Source organism: Monodon monoceros, unplaced genomic scaffold, assembly GCF_005190385.1.
Source record: "Monodon monoceros isolate NGI ecotype Baffin Bay Population unplaced genomic scaffold, NGI_Narwhal_1 Super_Scaffold_7, whole genome shotgun sequence".
NCBI lineage: Eukaryota > Metazoa > Chordata > Mammalia > Artiodactyla > Monodontidae > Monodon > Monodon monoceros.
Window position 1 is genome coordinate 92,133,499 of NW_021703784.1, and position 19,862 is coordinate 92,153,360.

At 56.7% G+C, this 19,862-nt stretch overlaps 1 protein-coding gene across 2 annotated transcripts in view; it reads left to right on the top strand.

Annotated features, from left to right (window-relative positions):
- The window catches only part of CD82 (CD82 molecule), a 51,777-nt gene that overhangs the window by 24,764 nt on the left and 7,151 nt on the right, over positions 1 to 19,862 (top strand). Inside the window, exons 2-5 of one of the 2 annotated variants that reach the window (XM_029207461.1) lie at positions 2,081 to 2,211; positions 7,270 to 7,342; positions 12,179 to 12,303; positions 12,459 to 12,533. In XM_029207461.1, coding sequence (XP_029063294.1) covers positions 2,149 to 2,211; positions 7,270 to 7,342; positions 12,179 to 12,303; positions 12,459 to 12,533 — 336 coding nt within the window. In that variant the 5' untranslated portion in view covers positions 2,081 to 2,148. The remainder of the gene's footprint in view (positions 1 to 2,080; positions 2,212 to 7,269; positions 7,343 to 12,178; positions 12,304 to 12,458; positions 12,534 to 19,862) is intronic. The other variant, XM_029207462.1, reaches the window with a different exon arrangement.

The window sequence follows — 19,862 nt, forward strand, 5'->3', positions numbered from 1 at the left end:
GGGCCTGCCCTGATTGGCCAACCCACCTGCCAGTCATGGGGCTGCCTGGCTCCTGTTTTAGTGTCTGAACCCACCCAGCTGCCTCCTGGAGAGGAGGAGGCGGCCTAAGGGGCCAGGAGGACTGGGTTCTGTCCTTGCTGGTCCATGTGGCCTTGGGCAAGCTGCTTCACCGCTCTGAGCTTTAGTTTGCTTGTAGGATGCTGAAGGGCTTTCTTTGCCCTACGCCTACTTCAGTTTGTGTGAGTGACAAGAGGCCAGCGGGGGTGCCCGGAGAATCGGGGGATACCAGCCGAGCAGCCTCTGCCTCCTTGCCCACGCACCAGAGCTCCTTTGAGCAGTGACCTTGGTGCTCACCACCTACCTGGACAATGGGATCCCAGCCATCCCCAGAGACCCCTTTATACAGCCTTGGCCGCTCCCCGGAAGGCAGCCCTTCACAGATCTTGACCTCGGGAGTTACCACTGCCTAACGAGCTATGTTTCTCGGGCAAGTTACCTCATCTCTCTGAGGCTGTCCCCCCACCCCCATGCTCCCCAGGACAGGAAGACCTTCCTCACCTTCTGGGCAGGTCGTGAGGATTAAAGGGATGACACATGCCAATGGCTGTCCAGAGCAGATGCTGTTCGGGGGGAGGCCAGGTGTTCACTGTTGTCTAAGAACTGCCCCTTTCTGAAAACCCGCCGCCCAGCAAGGCTGCCCTGGACACCCAGCCTGAGCGGAGGATGTGGGAGCCGGAGAGTGGAGAAACTCCCTTGCCTGTGCAACACGGCTGGCGGACATCAGTTGCCAAAGGACTGTTTCAACACTTCTCCAGTTTCACAAGAATGCAGCCAGCGTCCCGTTCCCGCTGCTGCCCGCTCAAATGCTGTGCTGGAGTTCTTCTGGGGAAATGATGATTTATCTATAAGCTGCTTGGGGCTGAGAGACTCAAGCAGGTCCCTGATAGGAAAGAAAAGCAGGCCTCCTTTGGTGAGAGACTCCTTCCTCTCTTGCTGTTTCACTCCGCACCCACTTACGAAGCGCCTGTGGTTGTCAGGCGCTGCGCTGGGAGGGGAGAGAGGAAACAAAGCTCTCCTTCATGTGGACCATCCCCAGCAGGCCTTCCTGGGGCCAGGCCTGGGTTCAGGATCTCAGATCTCTGGATCTCCTGACACGGGGCGGGGGTGGGGGGAGGGCACGGAGGGGAAGCCCTTGTTTTCTCCCCCTCTGGGCCTGGGGGAAGCCCCAGGTGGAGTTGCTGAGGCCAGACTTCCCTGGTTCTGAGTCACTGCTGTCCCCGCATTTCTCAGACCCAGGTCTTGGACCCTGGAGCCTGGAGGAGTGTTCAGTCTCATCTCCCCACGTAGCTCTTGAATTCCCCATAAGTCTTTAGTCAGATGTTGCTTCCATGCCACTTGTGACGGGCTGCTCGTTGCCAGGCAGTCTTTTGCTTCGTTGGAGGCTTTGCTTCATGCTGTGCCCGAATCTCCCCCTTAACTCCCCTACCCCGGTCACTGGAGGTGTAAAGTCGAAGCTGGGCTCCCACTTGGCAAAAATGATACGAGAAGGGCAAGGGGACCTCCGTGTGGACAGGGGAGAGTCACAAGGCTTAGGACTGCCTTGCACCCTTGCAGGAGGAAGAAGGGATAAAGCCCATGCCTTGGGCCCTCTGTTCCCTCTGCTCAGTGACCTGCTTCTCCCCACCCCCCAGCCCAGCTCTGCCCACACAGCTGTCCCAGTCCAGCTGTCTCGGCCCCAGCTGCCTGTGCTGGCTCCCTTAGCCCCATGGGGCCTGAGGGCCGTGGCCATTCCTGGGGTTTCTGGCCTCAGGGAGCCTGAGGGTCTCCTCCATAATTTTCCTCTAGGCTGAGCCCTGGTGAAGTGGCTGACCCAGACCCCAGCTGCCACCTACCCCCCACACCCTACTGCATGGCTTTGGGTCAGTCATCTAAGCTCTCTGGGCCTCCGGGTCCCCTGAAACAGGACCTGACCTTAGTACCTACCTCATGAGGTAGTTGGTGGGGAGGGGGTGAGCTGGGATGATCTGGGGCCGGTGGGTCTGGGGTACCCACCAGCATTGATTCCCTCTCCTCTCCCCAGCCCCCAGCCAGGTCCCGCCCCACGCTGACCGACCTGCCTTCTCCGCAGGGAGCTCCCGGACCAGCAGGATGGGGTCAGCCTGTATCAAAGTCACCAAATACTTCCTCTTCCTCTTCAACTTGCTCTTCTTTGTAAGTATGACCCGTGCTACCCAGATGCCTCCAAAAGAGATGCTCCTCCCGGGTACGTCCCAGTCCAAGACCCTCCAGCCTGGGGATGGTGGTGGGGTGTGGCTGGGGTCAGGGGGCTGAGGCCAGACTGTTGGAAATGGAAGCAGGTGGGAGCAGTGAGGAGATTCCCAGCGTTCCCAGCTGGCTGGATGGCAGAGTACTGGATGGCTCCCCCAGCCTTCCCCCTTCCTGGAGCACCGAGGCCACCACACCCGGGCTCTCAGGGCCGGAGGTGGGCGTGGGGAGAGGAGAACCCCCGGGGCATTCCCTGACTCCTCATCGGGAAGTTGTAGGGGAGCCTCTGGGATCTTTCTCGTCCTGTCCCGACTCTCCATCCTCCTCCACCCGCTCTGAAGAACTTGCCTGTTAACAGGTCTGGGTCTCAACTGCCCCCATCACACTCCCACCCACACGGTGGGGGGTGTCCCTGGAGCTCCCAGAGAGTGGGCAAGAGGAGGCTCGGCTCTGGGCTGGAGTGAGGACACAGTGGTCCTTCCCCAGACCCACCCTGGCAGGCGTCACCCGGTCATGAGCCCCGGGGCCGCCCAGATATAAGCTCTGTGCACATCTGGAGCTGCTTTTCCTGGGGCCCCAATTTTCCTCTCTGGTTTGGCAAGACAGACTCCTGCCTTGGAGTTGCCAGGATGATGGAATGAGTGTGTGTGTGTGCGCGCACGCGTGTGTGAGATTATGTGTAAGTATATATGTGTGTGAGTGTGTGTATGTGTGAGTATATATGGGTGTGAGGGTGTGGGTGTGTGAGCGAGTGTGTGTGTGAGTGTATGAGTGTGCATGTGTGAGAGTGTGAGTGTGTGTGATGGGGGTGGGGCTGTGGGGAGAGTGGCCTGGAGAGACCTTCAAAGGAGTGCTGCTGGGGACTGTGGCCTCTCATGGTGTTGGTTCACCCTATACTGTTAAAAACATCAGATTTTTTAATAGGATATTTATTATGATTCAATTTTAGTTTTTAAAATGTACACATACGTGAATATTTTTGAGAGGAGAAGAAAATACCTCCAAATGTTAGTGTTGGGATTCCTGGGAATTTGGGTTTTATTCTTTTTGCTTCTCTGCAGTTTCCAAATTTTCTACAACAGACATGAATTTCTTGTAGAAAAAAAAAGTTTTACATTACAAGTTACATAGGATTATAGAAAGTTTGGAAAATAATCTTTCTAAACTCCCCCTCATAACTTTAACCCAACACACAGATACTTACAAATGTGTTCCTGGCACACACAAGTACACCCATGTGCGCACACACACACACACACACACACACGCACATGCACGTGGACAGCCCTGGTGTTGCCTGCCCTACTGGTCGTCCACCTTGGCTCCGACACCAGCTCCCCTCTCAAGGACGGCACTGGGGCCCCACTGCAGCTCTGGCCCTCCACTGATGGCAGCCGGGCCTGGGCACCTGGGTTTCGCAGCTTGGCAGTCAGGTCCCTCCCAGCTGGGCCAGGCTTCTGGAAAAAAGTGGCTGCCCACACAGGCACGCCTTTCCTGGCAGGCACTTGGCTCCCAGGCTGAGGCCCAGCTTTAAGGGCCAGCTGGCCAGGGTGGGGTGGGGAGTGTGGGAGCCCTGTGGTTCTGTCCCTGGGGCTCTAGGGACTGGAGGGAGGAGTCTGGGCTATAGCCTAGGAGGTGGCGGGGCTTGGGGTTCAAGGGCACAGACACCCCCTCTCCCCCCATGCAGTGGGAGGGAGAGAGGTAGAGACTTCATGGAGAAAGGGAGAGGGGTTGATGGTTTGGGGCCAAGGCATCCCTTCCGCTCCCAGTCTCGCCTATGGAACCAGAGCCTAGAAGAGCTTCCCTTGGGCCCGAGCTCTGGGGACCGGTCTCGCTTGGCCTCCTCCCAGCCACTCCAGGGCCCTGGGGGGGCAGGTGTTCACTCCCTGTGTGCTGGGGCCCAGGACGGGGCCCATCAGGATGGTGGTGGAGGGGATGTAGTGGGGGAGAGGGGAAGCTTTTATCACAGGAGGGTGAGAGGGAAAGGAAAGAGTGAGAGGAGACTGTGTGTGTGTGTGTGTGTGTGTGTGTGTGTGTGTGTGTTCATTCACAAATACTTCTCCACCAAATGTGTCTTTGACACCCCTGTGTATTCAGACCCCGTCCTGGGTGCCGGCTGGACATTTGCCAGCAGGAGAGCCGCGACTTCTTCACTCACAGGGCTTATGTTCTGGGGGGTGATGGGCTTCGATCAAATGCTTACTCCAATGGATGATAAAATTGCAGTTGTAGGCGCTCCTGGGAAAGAAGGATATGGCCCCTAAGAGAGAGCAGATAACAAGGCACTTGACCTTGTCAGGGTGGTCAGTAAGAGCTGCCTGGAGTTCTGTGTGAGGCTGGGGAGAGCGGGGTCCCGGCAGCAGGAGCGGAAGTCCAGCACAGGGGGAGTGGGCCAGCGCGTGCCTCTCCGGGGCTTGGGCCGCGTAGCCCTTCCAGGAAGGATCTGGGTCTTTGTTTCATGCACAGTGGGAAGCGGTTACATGATTGAACTCGTGGTCTGGCAGAATCACTCTGGTTGCCGTGTGTGCTCATGCATGCATGCGGGTACACGTGTACCTCCTCGCCTTCACTCCCTCCGGACCCCAAACTCCCCAGAAAATTGCCCTGTCGTCAGCTTTTCTCAGATCCTAGGAGACCCTGAGGCCGCGGCTGCCGTGGCCGTTCTGGGGGTAGGAAGCTGGCTGTGAGACTCCTGGCTCCTGTCGGGAGATTCTGGTGGGTCTGGGTGGGGTGGGTTAATGTGGGGTGTGTCCCGTGGCCCCAGTCGTGGTTCACAGAGAAAGGGGGTTTTGTGGTTCCTCCCCCAGTCTGGTTGGCCCCCTGCCCTGGCCTCGTTTCTGGCTGTCCCGTGGGCTGGTGCTGATCCAGCCACACCTGGCGCTCAGGCCATAGTCATCAGACGTGCAGGGGAGCTGAAATGGCAGCGCCAGGTACTTCGCTCCCTGGGTTCCGGGAGGCGAGCCGAGGAGCTTGGCTGGGAAGTCTGGGATTTTACTCTCTTTGGGATTATATTTGCCCAGAGGGAAGTTTCTGCCCTGTCTTGAATTCTCTATTTGGGAGGACTGTTCCCCCTGCAGCCCTGCCCCGTGAGTGCAGGAGGTGAGCGGACAGGGGCTCCGCCACGTGGGTCTGAGGTGGCAGGGGCAGACCACGGGCCAGCTGTGCTGTGAGGTGTGAGGCTGGGGTGAGCAGGGCTTCAGGAGTCTTTGGGAACCTAACTGCCGGGTCCTGTAAAGCCCACCTTCCTCCCCGCAAGCTGTGCAGTCTGAGGTGCCCCCACTTTCGGGTGGGCACTTCCTCTCCCCAGGGACTGGCTTTCTAGGCTAAGGCCCGGGACGGACCCGAAGTATCCCTGCAGCTCATGTGCCACCATCTGGCGTAGCTGTATAGTCAGACCTGACTTGGAGCCCCTGATGAGTGAATTGGGTGACCTCGGGTGAGGTTAGGACCTCAGTTTCCCCATCTGTCAAGTGAGGACGATAACAGGGCCCATCTGACAAGGAGAGAGGAGGGGACAAGTGAGTGGCTGGGGACAAATGTGGGGAGGTCCTTGTGCTTTTCTCTTCCTGGTCGTCAGCTGCTGTTATCTTTAAGGAACCTGGGCCAGGGCGAGACGAGTGAGGCACTCACTTTGGGATCAGAAACAGCACGGCACTGCATCACATCGGGGCCCCGCTCCTTTTCAAAAGGAAAAATCAGGAACACCAAGCCTGTCTTTATTGAAAAGCTTGATATTTTGTTCATCATGATGGATTATTTTCCCCCCATTAATTTCCATTTCTTAAAAATGATTGCTATAAACTCATTTATCTTGGTTCCTGAGTGTTTCTGGTGTCCCCTGAATTTTCACATGTGAGGCAAATGCCCCATTCACCTTACCCAGCGTCCCAGCTCTGGTGGTTGAGATCTGTAGAGCAAGGCTGATAAACCCCTGGGACCGAGCGGCTCATCCCAGGCTGAGGGCGTTATCAGTAGCTACTGCTCTTGCACCAGAGGTTACGGGATGATGGCTGAGGCGGGGACCCAGGGCTGGTAGTAAAGGTGGGTGGTGACATGCTGGGACCCTGAAGGTGGGTTATCCCCCAGGTAGACCCAGGCCAGGCCCCAGGGAAAGGCCAAACTTATGGGGTGATGCAAGCCTCCCCACCTCCATCCCCTCAAGGGAACCTGTGCTTTTGCCCAGACTGCAGGCCCTTCCCAGGCCTTGGCTGGCTTAATGGGATCTTGCTGGGCTGATCTTGGCTGGGGGAGGTGAGCTCCGGTTATGGGTCTGCCCCCTGGTGGAGGGAAGAGAGGCAGGGAATACCTGGGCCTATGCCAGCCACCCTACCCCGTCCCCACCACCATTCGTTTGCTTTTCTAATCCTGCCTTTACACAGTTTGGTTCATGAACTCACTCATCCGCGGGGGCCCTCAGCACCTGGTGCGCCCAGGCCCACAGAGCTGCATGCAACCCAGCCCTGCCCTCAGGGAGCTTACAGTCTAGCCAGAGAGACAAGTGGCAGAGTTAAACCCAGAGGGAAAGGCTATTAGAGAAGGATCCCACGGTGGTTGCCACACAGTAGAGGCCCCTTAGTCTGCCCGGGGGTCAGGAAGCCTCCTGCGGAAGGTGGCCTTGGAGCCGAGAGATCTGGAAGACGGGTTGGGCTCTGAAGGTCATGTCCCCCGAGGGTTTCCCCACCCTGAGCCTGGCTTGTTGGGGAAGCTCCCAGCCCCCAGGCTGGGGCAGGGCCAGGAGATAAGTAGGAGGGTACCCGTGGCAGGAGGCTGCACCCCCAGAGCCGGTATGCTCAGGTTGACCACACGTGGGCGTAGGAGGGCCTCCCCACTCATGGCCCTGCTGTCTGGGTTGCTGGAGTTGGCTGGACTTGAGGTGCGGGGCCTGAGGCCACCCTGACATCCCTGGGCTGGACAAGGATGTAGGCAGCTCCCCTGTGTCCCCCCGGCCAGGCTGCAGGGACAGCTGGGAGCGGCCCCCCACTAACTGCCCCTTTCTCCTTCCAGGTCCTGGGCGCGGTGATCCTGGGCTTCGGGGTGTGGATCCTGGCCGACAGGAGCAGCTTCATCTCTGTCCTGCGTAAGGACCCCTCTGCTCCGCCTGCCCCAGCTGCCTCTGAAAGGGGGCCGGGGCAGCAGGCAGGGCTGCTCCTGCGAGTACTTGAACCTCAACGCCGGTCCCTTTTCCAGCTGCCCTCAGGGCCTCGCTTAGGTCCCGCATGCTGACCATTCCACCTTGGGCCTCGCCCAGGTCCTGCATGCTGACCGCTCCGCCTTGGGCCTCTCTGCAGGGGTTTCCAGAAGGAATTTTCTCTCCCTCCCCAAACAAAGCTGCCGTTGTCTGGAGAACACTGGGTGGGGGATGAGAGAGGCTTGTTCTCCATCCTGGCCCCCTCCCTCTGCCCTGACCTGAGAAAGCCTCTTACACCCTCAGTTCTTCCATTTGCCTGCTCAGCAAAACGTGGCCAACAGCCCCTCCCCTTCCTAGTTCAGAAAAAGGGCCAGGAGTGGCAGATCGTCAGATATGCGTGAAGCGCCTACTGTGTGCCTGGCACCAGCCAGGTGGGTCAGGCAAGTGTGCTGACGAGGAGGTGCCGGGCCCAGTGTCTATCGTTTGTGGTCATGATGTGCCAGGCGTGGGGCCAAGCATTTGGCATAGATAAACTGTCTTAATCTCACAACAGCCCTGTGCAGTAGCAACTTCCTGCCTTACAAATGAAGAAATGAGGCTCAGAGAAGTAACGTCCCTCGCTCGAGTTCACCCAGCCTCTGAGTGATAGGCGTGGGACTCGAACCCCCAGAGCTTTGGTCCTAAGTGCTGCACATGGTAGGGGAAGCCCCTTGTCTCACTCTTGAAGCTGGAGGAAAAGAAGCCCAATGATGATGATGAGCGCCCTTTCCGATCTACTCACGGTCACCACCAGGAAGTCTGCTAGGCTTGCTGCACTAGCGTCTAGTGGACGTCCTGAGGAGGGAGGGAAGCAGAGCAGAGCACAGAGATGCCACTCCCCTCAGCAAGTGCGACCTTGGCTCACTTCCCCTCCCAGCAGCTGCCCTGCCCGAGGCAGCAGGTTTGGACTCAGGCCCGTGACAGCTGCTTGATTTGAATGAAAGGGAACCAGGCTAGGATGGGTGATGGAGGGGCCCTGGGGGCTAGGCCTCCCCTCACACATGAAGGGAAGCAAGGAAGATCCACCCTCCGGCCACTTCCGATGCCATCTGGGGCTGTCAGTCCTCACTTCTGCTGGGACTGCTCCCCATTCTGGGGCTAAGGTTTAGGTTTCCAGCCCCATGCCCTCCCCACATGGGACACATCCTCCTTGGCCCTGCTCGGCCCAGGCTCCCGCTTCCTGGGCTGTGGCCCACACCCAGCGGGCACTGCATCTCGGGGCAAAGTCTCAAGGCCCAGCCCGCCCACTGCGTTTGCGCCCTCTGCACCCCGACTGGGGCTCCGGGGACGTCCTGCTGCTCCTCCCTGTTCGGGGCTGAGAACCTCAGGCTGGCCAAGCTTTAGAGGCCCCCTGGATGCACCCGAGTGCTTTTACAAATACCAAGGCCTAGCCCCACCCTAAGGGATCTGACTTCAAATCAGCACTGAGGTTTTTAAGAATCTTCCCAGGGGTTCCCCAGGCAGCCAGGGTTCAAAAACACCAATCTGCTAGCCCGGTCACTATACCCTTGGGTAAACTGAGGCTCAGAGAAGAGGAGAAAAAGACTCGCTAAGAGTCACACAGCAAGTGAGGTCAGATCTGGGAACCCAGGGCCTATTGTGTGCCAGGCCTGCATGGCACGGCTTTTCCCTTACCAACTGAATCCTCTCCGTGAGTCCGTGGGGCTAGGCATTACTAACCCCATTTTACAATGGAGGAAATTGAAGGGAGGGGAAGGAACTTGTCCAAGGGCACACACACAGCTAGAGGGTGAGGGAACTGGGATGTGGACCAGGGGGCATGGCTCCTGAGACCCCATCCCCTCTACCACAGGGTTCTGCAGCACGCCACGCATTCACACCGTAACGAGCGGAATCAAGCACAGTGGTTAAGGGCACAAACCGTGGAGCCGGGCAGCCAGGGTTCCCATCCTGGCTCTGCTGTCTACGAGCTGTGTGATCCTGGGCAAGTTACTCCACGCTCTGTGTCTCCTCATCTGTGAAATGGAGACAATAACAGACAGTATGTCCTAAGGCTATCGTGAGAAATGAGGCGAGTTAATAACAGTTTCTAGTAAATAGTAAACCCTACATAAGTGATTGTTAAATTAGTTTATAATACCATCTGAACCTTAGAACATCTTTAAGAAGTAGGAACTAGTTTTATTTCACAGAGCCAAAAATAGAGGCCCAGAAAATGGCTTGCCCGGGGTCAGAGCCTGTTAGCAGCAAAGCTGGGATTAAGTGGCACCCTCTTCTCGTGCTCCTCAGTCACTTTCAGTTTGGGCCACTTCCTCCCCACCTCGCTGGTACCTCCGAGGCCCAATAAAACCAAGAAGATGCTGGCCTTGGTGCACAGTGGGCGGACTACCCCACTCCTTCCTAAGTCAGGTTGCTCAGATCAGGGCCAGCCTGAGACCCAGGAGGAAGACAGGGACTGGTATTGAAATCTTCTGAGAAAAGAGAGACGCCACACCGCAGCTCGGCTGGCCTCCCAAGAGAAGGACCCGAGTGGGGGTCTCAGCCTCCAGCCTTGCCCCTTGGGCCCCATCTGCGGCCTCTTGCCCGCTCTGGGCCCTTACAGACAGATCAAGGTGCCGATCTACCCTCATTGGGCCACGGCAGAAATTCAGCAAGATGGTTTGGATAAAGGGCCTTTTTCAGGGCTGGCACACAGTGGATTTCCAGGCAGTGCCACTTGCCTTTTGATGGGGGGAGTATTCGCTGGGAGGGCTTGTTGGAACCCAAACCCAGGAAGTTTAAGAAAAGCAAACTTTGATGGCCTTCCCCTGCTGTGGTTGATGGCTGAGAGCCAGGGCGGTGAGGGCCTGGAGTAAAAAGGAAGCCCCTCACTCAGCCCCTCGGGGCCTCTGTCCGGCTCCTGGGGGCTCCTGTGAGGAGCTGAGCGGGGGCCTCCCTCCCCTGGTGCCTGAGAGTCGAGTGGGCTGGCCAGGGCTTTTCCTGAGCTCCAGAACATTCTGTCTGTGCCCAGGAAGTGGATGGAGCTGGATCACACTTTCCTCCCCACCCACACTCCAGCTTTGTCGTTATTCCTTAAGGGCCTTAATGCTCCGTCTGTGCTCGAGGTGGGGATCTCAGCCCCTCTGAGGTGCCCCCAGGGAATGGTGGTCAGTCAGCCTATTGATGGGCAACTGTGGCAGCCCTGGCTGTGCCCGAGACATCGGGGAAGCACATTCACCATGCAGATTCCAGACGGTCTCCTGGAAAGTCTGCCTGGCTCTGACAGACCCGGGAGTCTGCATCCCTGAGAGGTCCTCCTGATCTGCTGAGGCTCTCCGGGATGTTCTGCCCCCTTCTGGAAACACCCCACACCCTGAGAGTGCCACGCCAGCCTCCCTGGAGTGCCTGGGCTGTCAGGGGAGAGAGCCCGCAGCGCCCTGCCTGCCGGGGGGGCGCGTCCACCCTGGTCCACCTAGCGCGTCACAGCCTCAGGGTAGAGGGGACCCCACACACCTCACACCGGGGAGCTGGAGAAGGACATGAGCTTCTCCCTGTGTGATCCGTTGGGATTCTTGGGAAATGCTGGTCAAGTGCCCCAACGAAACTTCTGACCTCCACCTACCCCGGGGGCTCTGTCATCGCCTTTAGGCCCCTGTCTCTCCGCCTCAGGCATGTCGCCTGTCAGACTCCTCTCTCACTCACACTGATCCGTTCTTTCTGACCTTTTTATTTTCCAAACACGCTGAGCTTACTCCTTCCTCAGGCCTTTGCACCTGCTGTTCCCACGGCCTGGAATGCTTTTCCTCAGCTCTTCACTCGGCTGACTGCTTCATTCTCAGCTGAGCGATCATGTCACCTGCTCAGACCAGCCTTCCCCCACCACCCCGGCCCCTCCCTGCCCATGTCCCTGACCTTAGCCGGCTTCAGTAGCTTCCCGACCCTTCACACAGCCAGAAGAGACACTCCTCACCCCATCAGCTTCATGGCGTGGGGACCTCGGCAGGCTGACGGCTGTATCCCCAGCAGGCGGCACAGAGCCTGGCATACGGTGGGCCCCGGGTAAATCTTTGGGGGCTGAACACATGAATGAACATCACGCCTGTGTCCGTACACGTGCCCGGTGCTTCAGTGCAAAGAGTGTGGCGCTGGGGGGGCTGCCTGTCTCCAAGTCCCAGCTCTGGCCCATGCTGGTGTGCCTCTCTGAGCCTCAGTTTTCTCATCTGTGAGATGGCCGTGCTGGTACCTACTGGGTAGAGTTCTGGCAGAGGGGAGATGGCACATGTGAAGCCCCTGAGGCCTAGGGAGTGGGCAAGGGAGGCCGGCATTTGGTCACGGACGAGGAGGGAGGCAGGCCCTCAGCGTCTGTGGCCTCAGCGGAACCTGCCAGTCTGTGGTTCTTTCATTCAACAGTTACCCATCCAGCACTTTGCTGTACCAGACACAGTTCTGGGGGCGGGGGGTTCAGCAGGGACTAGAGTCCCTGCCTTCGTGCAGCTCACAGGCTTGTGGAGGCCGCAGACAATGAGCGAGATGGGCCGGTAGAACGAGAGTCTTTTCAATCCTGGTAAGCGCTGAGGAGAAAAACGAAAGCGGGACGGTTGGGAGGTGGGGATAGGATAGATGCGGGGTGGGGCGCACATCTAGGGGAGGCAGCTTCTAAAGCTGGTGAAGGAACAGGCTTCCGGCTGGATGGCTGACCCCAGAGCCCTGACCCCAAGGCAGGGATTTGGTAGCAGCCCTGCCCCGTTTTGTACTTAATACGGGTGAGATAGGCAGGCTGAATCGGGTGCTCTTGTCCACCCGCAGAAACCTCCTCCACCTCGCTCAAGGCGGGGGCTTATGTCTTCATCGGCGTGGGCGGCTTCACCATGCTCATGGGCTTCCTGGGCTGCATTGGTGCTGTCAATGAGGTCCGCTGCCTGCTGGGGATGGTGAGTATGGTCCTCCACCACCGCCCGCCCAGCCCCCCTCCTCCCGCCCAGAGGGGCCTGAGTAGAGCCCCAGCCCAGCCTGGGTGAGGGTGTCTGAGGCATGTAGGACTTGGTGGGAGCCCCCAGCTGACTCTGTGCCTGCTCTGTGTTCCCAGTACTTTGCCTTCCTCCTCCTGATTCTCATCGCCCAGGTGACTGCTGGGGTCTTATTCTACTTCAACATGGGCAAGGTAAGCACCCCCCCCGTCCCCACCCCCCGACCTGGGCTGGACCAGCCATGTGGGGTGGGGGGCAGGGTTGGCCTGGGACGGGGGCTAGACAAGAGGCCTCTTAGTTGTCACAGAGAAACCCATAGGTGGGGAATTTCCTGGCAGTGCAGTGGTTAGGACTCCGCACTTTCACGGCCAGGGGTGCGGGTTCAATCCCTGGTCAGGGAACTAGGATCCCGCAAGCCATGCGTTGCAGCCAAGAAAAGAAAAACAGGGAACCCATAGGTGCCAGGTCAGCCTCCCAGGCTTCCGGCCCCCTGTGGTCACATGGCAGAATGTTAGAGGAGAGGACAGTACAGGTCGGTGGAGTCGCTGCTGGGCCCAGATCTTGGCTCGATCCCACCACTTTCTAGCTGTGTGGCCGTGGGCAAGCTGCTTTCCTCTCTGTGCCTGTTCCACCTTCTGTAAACTGGGGACATTAATAAATTTAACTCTCAGGGTTTCTGTGATGATTCAGTGAGATGATCTTTATCTTAGCAAAACACTTAGCACAGTTCTCGGCACCTCATCCACAGATGAGGCCCAGGGAGGAGACTGTCAATGAAAACATTATTCCCGTGTCAGCGGGAAGACACTCAACGTTGAGGAATAAAAAATCAGACATGCTAGGGCTTCAACTCTAAGGACATTTGTTGTTGACTGAACCAGAAGTCAGGTTCGGAAGCTCGGAGGCCCTGGTTCTGGCTGTCTGTTCAGCATCCTTATTGTGACGGCTTTCCTTCATCTTGCCACTCACCTCATGGCCGCGAGATGGCTGCCACAGCACCAGGTACAACATCTGTGCTGCTGTGGCCTGAAGAAAGGGAGTGGGCTAGTGCCAGCCATGGCCACCCCTTTTATAAGAAAAGCAAGCCTCCCAAAATTCTCCCCCAGTCTGGGTTATTAACACACCCCTAGCTTCAAGGGAGGCTGAGAAAGTGAGTATCCAGCCTACAGGCTCTAAAGACAGAGACGTAAGAGAGGAGGGAGCTGGCGATGGCTATTGGGCCTGCCAGTCGATTGTGGCTGTCACGGTTATTGTGGAGCACCTACTCCGTGCACGTGGTATTTTCTAGAAGCTTTATACACATTGTCTCGTCCTCCCAGCAGCTCTGCCGTGTAAGTGTTACGTTGACGGGCAGAGAAGCAGATGCCCAGAGAGATGAATAACAACGACAGCATCGGTAGTAGTGACGATAACCCCTCATCCCTAATCCCTCTTCGGCACACACCAGATACTGGGCGCAGTGTTAGCCACTTTACGTTCCTTCTTTCCCTGAGCCTCACCTCCTCATCCTGCAGGTGAGGGGTGAGGGCACAGAGTGGTCAGTGGCCAGGCCAGGTGAGAGCCCAGGCTCCCTGAGGCCAGTCGGAGTTCACCCACGGCTCAGCTGAGGCTGGGACCCTGCCTTCCTCCAGGGCTACAGTTCTTGTCCACTGACTGGGCTGGCAGAGCCAGCGGCCAGGTGATCTCCGACATTTTACCACTTGAAGGTCAAGTTGCCACAGATCTCTCTTGGAAGGAAGCTGAGAAAACATTACAGCAACATCTCAACTAATGCTTAATAGAACTTAGAACAAGCCTGGCACTAAACGCTTTGCATGTACTGCATTTAATTATTCGTTCCTCACAGCAAGCCTTTGAGGTCATGGGTATGAATACCCTCATTTTCAGATGTGGAAGCTGAGGCACAGAGAGGTTAAGTCACTGGGCCAAAGGTCACACAGCTAGTAAGTGGCAAAGCCAGGATTTGAACCCTGGCAGCCTGGCTTCTGGGTTCATGCTGGTGAAACTTTCATTATAGTGGTTCCTACCTGAATCTGCTTTACTTATTTATAATCCGCCCAGCCTGTTTCCCAGGAGAACTGGAGCTGGCTTCCAACATAGGCATAGAGCAACTAAAATCAGTATGAGAAAGATCCGAATGCACACTGAGACAGAAGAAGGCCACTGTTCCTGAAGCTAGGGGACAGCATACTCAACAGCAGCTGAGAGCTAACTTGAACACTGAGCTTCCTGGCAGCCAAGGCAAAAGGGGAAATAGCAGTTTAGTAGATGAAAGGAAGTTCGCTTGGTGCCAGACAGAAAGCCAGTGTTTAGGGAAGGGAAACTACTTTTCCAGTGCAAGTACTATGGGGTTAGGTCTTCATTTCCACCCTGTGACCCCTGGGGCTTCTCTGGGACCCAGTCAGTGGTACATTACAGAGAGAGTGGTTAAGAACTGGGCCCCAGTGAGCAGGTTCCTGTGACTCAGAAGCTGGTCAACACGGCAGGGGTGTCAGGCAGTCCACCTTTTCACCCCTGTGTTTCCCCATCTCACAGTAATAAAGACGGTGCCCATCTGTGAGCGCCAACCACATCCCAGGGTCTGAGCTAGCCACTTGGCGCACGTTTTAGTTTTGAGAGCATTTTCAAGTTTAAGAAACTGAGGCCCAGAAAAACAGTGACTTTGGGCCACGGTCACACTCAGCTCAGATGCATCAGAGCAGAGATTTCCATCTCCATCCCTCCGACCCAAGGCCATGCCTTCCTCTACTCCATGCTCCTCCCCTCGAGCTGGTATAATCTGCCTGGCCGCTGACAGGGAGCCATGCCTTAGAGGCGCCCCCCGGCCCCAGAGCAGGGCTTGTTTGGAGAATCAGCTCTCCTGACTCCAGTCCAGGCTGTGTCTGTCGTGGTACCCCACCGTCCCCTCCTGTGCTTCCCCGCAACCCCCAGGCTCCACACCTCACACCTCCCGCCCACAGCCCCAGCTGGCCTCACCTTGGCCCACCTCCTTTTCTGGAAAGCAGGGGGAAATTTCCTGGCTTTGCTGGGGAAGTTCTGGCGCCACTCGATCGCCCGAGTTGGAATGAATGATTTATTTTTTCTTTCCTAGCGCATTGTAAATCCCAGTGGAAGACTAAACATGCCCTGGTGGTGTTTATTCCTGCAGATGAGGCCCAGTTGGGGAGGTGGGACTTGTGTGAGCCTGAAGGAAGCAGGCTTTCTGGAAGGCGATGGGTCCGATCTTCCTTCTCTCTCCAGGCCTCCTGGGCGGGTGGGAGGGACTGAGCCTCTGGGCTCTCCCTGAGGTGGTCTCCAGGGCCGTTATCTGTCCTTCCTCCCAGCAGCCACTGTTCCCAGGGCAGCAACAGGGGAGGCTGGGTGCCTTGGGCAAAGCACAGGCCTTCCAAGCCGTGGGTTCTGTGTCTGTCAATGGAGGAGAATAGACCTGGCTGGCCCCCACCCCTGCCAGGGTTGCAGGGAACCCAGACTGCAAGGCTTGTAGAAAATATAGAGTGGTGGCCCAGGGCCTGGACCCCGGAACCAAACTGCCCATGCTGGAGCCCTGCTCTGACACCCTCGGCAAGTTACTCAGCCTCTCTGTGCCTCAGTTCCCTCCTTTCTCAAATGGCAGTAATCCTACAACTGCTCTATTTATCTGCGATTCCAAAGTCCAAAAAACACTTTGAAAAACAAAAATACCATTTGCAACTCATTTGGTGGCAAAATGGAACCGGAACGGAAATGAGCTTGTTGATGGCCATGGTTTACCCCCTTTAGGTGCCCCTTGGGAAATATGAATGAGAGAGATTGTGTGTGGGCGGGGGCGGGGGGTGACACATAGCTCCCAGCCCTTCCTAAAGTCTGAACGTTTCTCAGTGCCAGAGCCCACTGGCCCCAAAGGCCACCTGATAGCGTGGTGGCAAGGATGGAGAGCGTTGACAGATGGGAAGGGCATAGTGTCCGTCCGGTGCAGAGCAGATGTTTGCTGGCATCGTTGCAAGAGTTTATTATTACTGTCACCATTACTAACTTCACTAATGCCTAGTGAGGGCCCAGTAGATGGCAGCTGTTCCTGTTGTCGCCAGTATTAATGTCCGTATTAGCGAGGGCTGTGGGAACCAGGATGTAGGTGTGGAGTTAAGAGTCCTCTGGCTGTTTCCTCATCTGATCACTATCTAGCCCCCGTTTAGCGGGAAAAGGACAGGTCTGGGATTCAGGGCCCTGTGTTCGGGGTTTGGGGTTGGGGGGGGCGCCGCTCTTTGCTGTGTGACCTTGAACATGTTACCCAGCCTCTCTGAGCCTCAGGTGACCTCTTGGGCCATTCCCAGCTCTGACACTCTGGGATTCTGACTTGTTCTCTCCAGGCAGTGAAGGGTGGGAGGTCAGTGAGGAAGGAGGTGAACTTGTAACTGTCTCCCAGCATGTGCTGGGAGCTGGGTTTGGTGCACTCACGCAGGCTGCACCACTGACCTGCACGTGTGAGACCGCTGAGGCTCTGAAAGGTTATATCAGTGGCTTGTGCAGAAGGTCTGAGATCTGAGAGTGTGGAGGGAAGGGGCTCGCAGGGTCTGGGTGGGAGCCGGGGGTTGGGGGTGGTGACCTTGGCTGGGCTGGACTGCTGTGTGCTCCCCAGAGAGGGTGGCCAGCCAGGAGAACTGTGATTCCCTCCCTCCTCCTTCCCTCTCCCACCTAAGAAGCCCAAAGTAGCCAAATAGCCATGCGCATAGGACTGAGTGCACACGTGGTAAAACGTGTTCCTTGAGGACAGTGCCGCTCTGTGAGATGTCTGTTTCCCTGTGATGGAAGCTTCCTGATCCACTAGCTTGGGTTTCTACTGCCATAGGGAGGCAGCTGGAGCCAGGACAGGGGGAGGCGATGGTGACCTTTCTCTTCCCTCTTGGAAAGGGGGGAAGAAGGCGTCCAGGCTGTCCTTCTGGAAAGGAATGTGGAGAGCAATGGGCGGAGACTCTCAAGCACCTGCGTGCGTGGCTCCCATACCTGACTCAGGCCCCACCCTCAGGGAGCCTATGGAGGCGGGGCCGGGAGCATACGACGTGGTCCTCCTGCTGAAATCTGGGGTAACTGGTTATGTAGATTGCAGCCGGACTCTCAGAAAAGACTTGGATGGTCACTGAAAGTAAACATGCCACCCCCTCCACATTCACCAGGGCAAAGGGTCCTCATTTCTTGCCAGGATCCCAGGATGAAGCCTCAAAGCATTGGCAACACCTTCTGTGGGAAACCGGGGAGGGGACAGGAAGGTGTGGGTCCCTTACATTGCATGGGGGTACCTCATTGTAAGAGGCAATTTGACACATTAGAGCATGGAGAGAGGGCTGAACACCATCCCAAAGAGCCATCAAAGGAGCCTGGAGACTTACCCTGGGGAGGAGGGGGTAAAGGGGGACGTGGTTGAGTCTCAAATATCTGAATGATGTTTGTCCTGGGAGAGAACAATTTGATTTGTTTTCTGTGGTCCCAGCTGGGACTTGGGGGGGAGAGGGAGGATAAAAACTGATGGTTAGAAGTCATTTAGGCTCAACTTGAAATGAATTGCTTGTATCAAGAGCCTCCCCAACCTGCAATGTGCTATTTTGTGTGATACTGAGGTCCCCATCACAGGGAGCATTTAAGCAGAGCGTGGAAAAGTATGGGGAGGATTCTTACATTTGGTTGATATGTTGGACTCAAAGGTGTCTTCTAATTCTACCTCTCTGAGAAAAGTCACACTACAAGGTGACATAAAAGCACAGCATGGGGTTGGGGGGGAAGAGAGTCATGCCAGAGGATGGAAGGATCTCAGGCCAGGTGGAGATGGTGGGTGGCTTGCTGTGATTAGAATCTCAGGGTTCCAGAGCTGCATATGGCAGGTTATGGTCATATCTCGTCTGCTTGCCGGCTGTCTAATCTTGGGAAGTTGTTCTCACTATCTGAGCCTTGGTTTTCTCTTCTGGGAAGTGGGGAGGATGGTATTGGGCAGAACCAGGGCTGGCTTCCTGGGTGTGTACCCCGAGCAGCCACACAGTGTCCCACACTTAGAAGGGTGCCGTGCTTGGTTTGATGTCTTGAAATTCGTAATCACTTTGAAATAAGGAGTCCTGCATTTTCATTTTGCACTGGGTTGTAAATTATGCGGCCATTCCTGGGCAAGACTCTTTATTACATGTGAAAGTAACCCAGATCTGGCCAGATCTGGCTGCAGGCTCAGCTGGATCCAGCCTTCTAAAGGCTGCCACCAAGACTGTCCCTCTCCATGGTCGGCCCTGCTCTCCTCCATTGCCTCCCTCCTCAGGCCAGCTATCCCCAGTGGCTCTTGAGGTGGCCACCAACAGCTCAGGCCCTCATCCCACCAGATTAGCAGAAATAGAGGGCCCATGTGTGTGACCTCGGGTCACATGCCCATCCCTAGACCGCTTGCTGTGGTCAGGGTGTGGAAGGCACTAAGTGTCAGCCTGGGTCTTTGCCCATGGCAGCAAGGGGGCAGGGCTTCCCAGCCACATGGAGGGATTGAGGGGTGCTTACTGCTAAGCAAGGGAACTGCTGTTTCAAGAAGGGAGAGTAGCTGTGGGGCAGGCAGAAACCACAGAGAGGTTGCAGCAGGGATGAAGTGAGATGGTGAGTGTCTTCTCACTCTCCCTCGCTGCTCCTTCTTGTCTCAGGAATGGCCTGGTTGCCAGGGTAACTTCCCTGGGCTCCTGACACCGCCTCTTGGGCATTTGCTTCAGCTCCAGGCTGAACCAGCCCCTGCAGCCATGGTCCCCGTGGCCCGGTCGTGTCCCTCAGCCCCATTCTGGGCTGGAGGATTGTTGTGGTGTTTCCATGGAAACCACCCAGCCTCAGTGGAAACCACCCAGCTTCCATGACCTTCTCGTTTCTGGGGCCTGAAACAGGGAAGTCTGTGCTGCTGCGGTAACCATGCCGAGTATAAATAGAGCCCAGGTCGGTGGGAGGGGGATGTGGGGAGATGGCTGTCTATGCACATGCCTCTGGGGACCCCCTCCTTTCCACGCCTCAGGGATCATCTGCTCACCGGGGAGTCGAGGTGGAGCAGAGACAGTCGGGGCAAAAAGACTGAGATTCTGCAGGCAGACAACCCCCGCTGTGTGACATGGGCAAACCACTGAGCTTCTCTGGGCCCTCCTTAAAACTGCTCTGACCTGCTGCAAGGTACGGCCATGTGGTTTAAATGCCGATAGAGCTTAATGGGTAAAAACTTGGGTTCCGGAATCAGAAGAGCCTGGGTCCAAACCCCAGCTCTTCACATGTTGGCTGTGAGTCCTTGGGCAAGTTAATTAACCTCTCTGGGCCTCGTTTTCTGCACCTCCATAATGAGGGAACGAGGTCAGTACCTGGGCCATAGGTCTGCTCAGAGGATTCAAGTGAAACACTGCCTTAAAAGTCCTCAGCGTGGCGCTGGTAATAATAAGAGGATTCAAGTGAAACACTGCCTTAAAAGTCCTCAGCGTGGCGCTGGTAATAATAAGAGGATTCAAGTGAAACTCTGCCTTAAAAGTCCTCAGCGTGGCGCTGGTAATAATAAG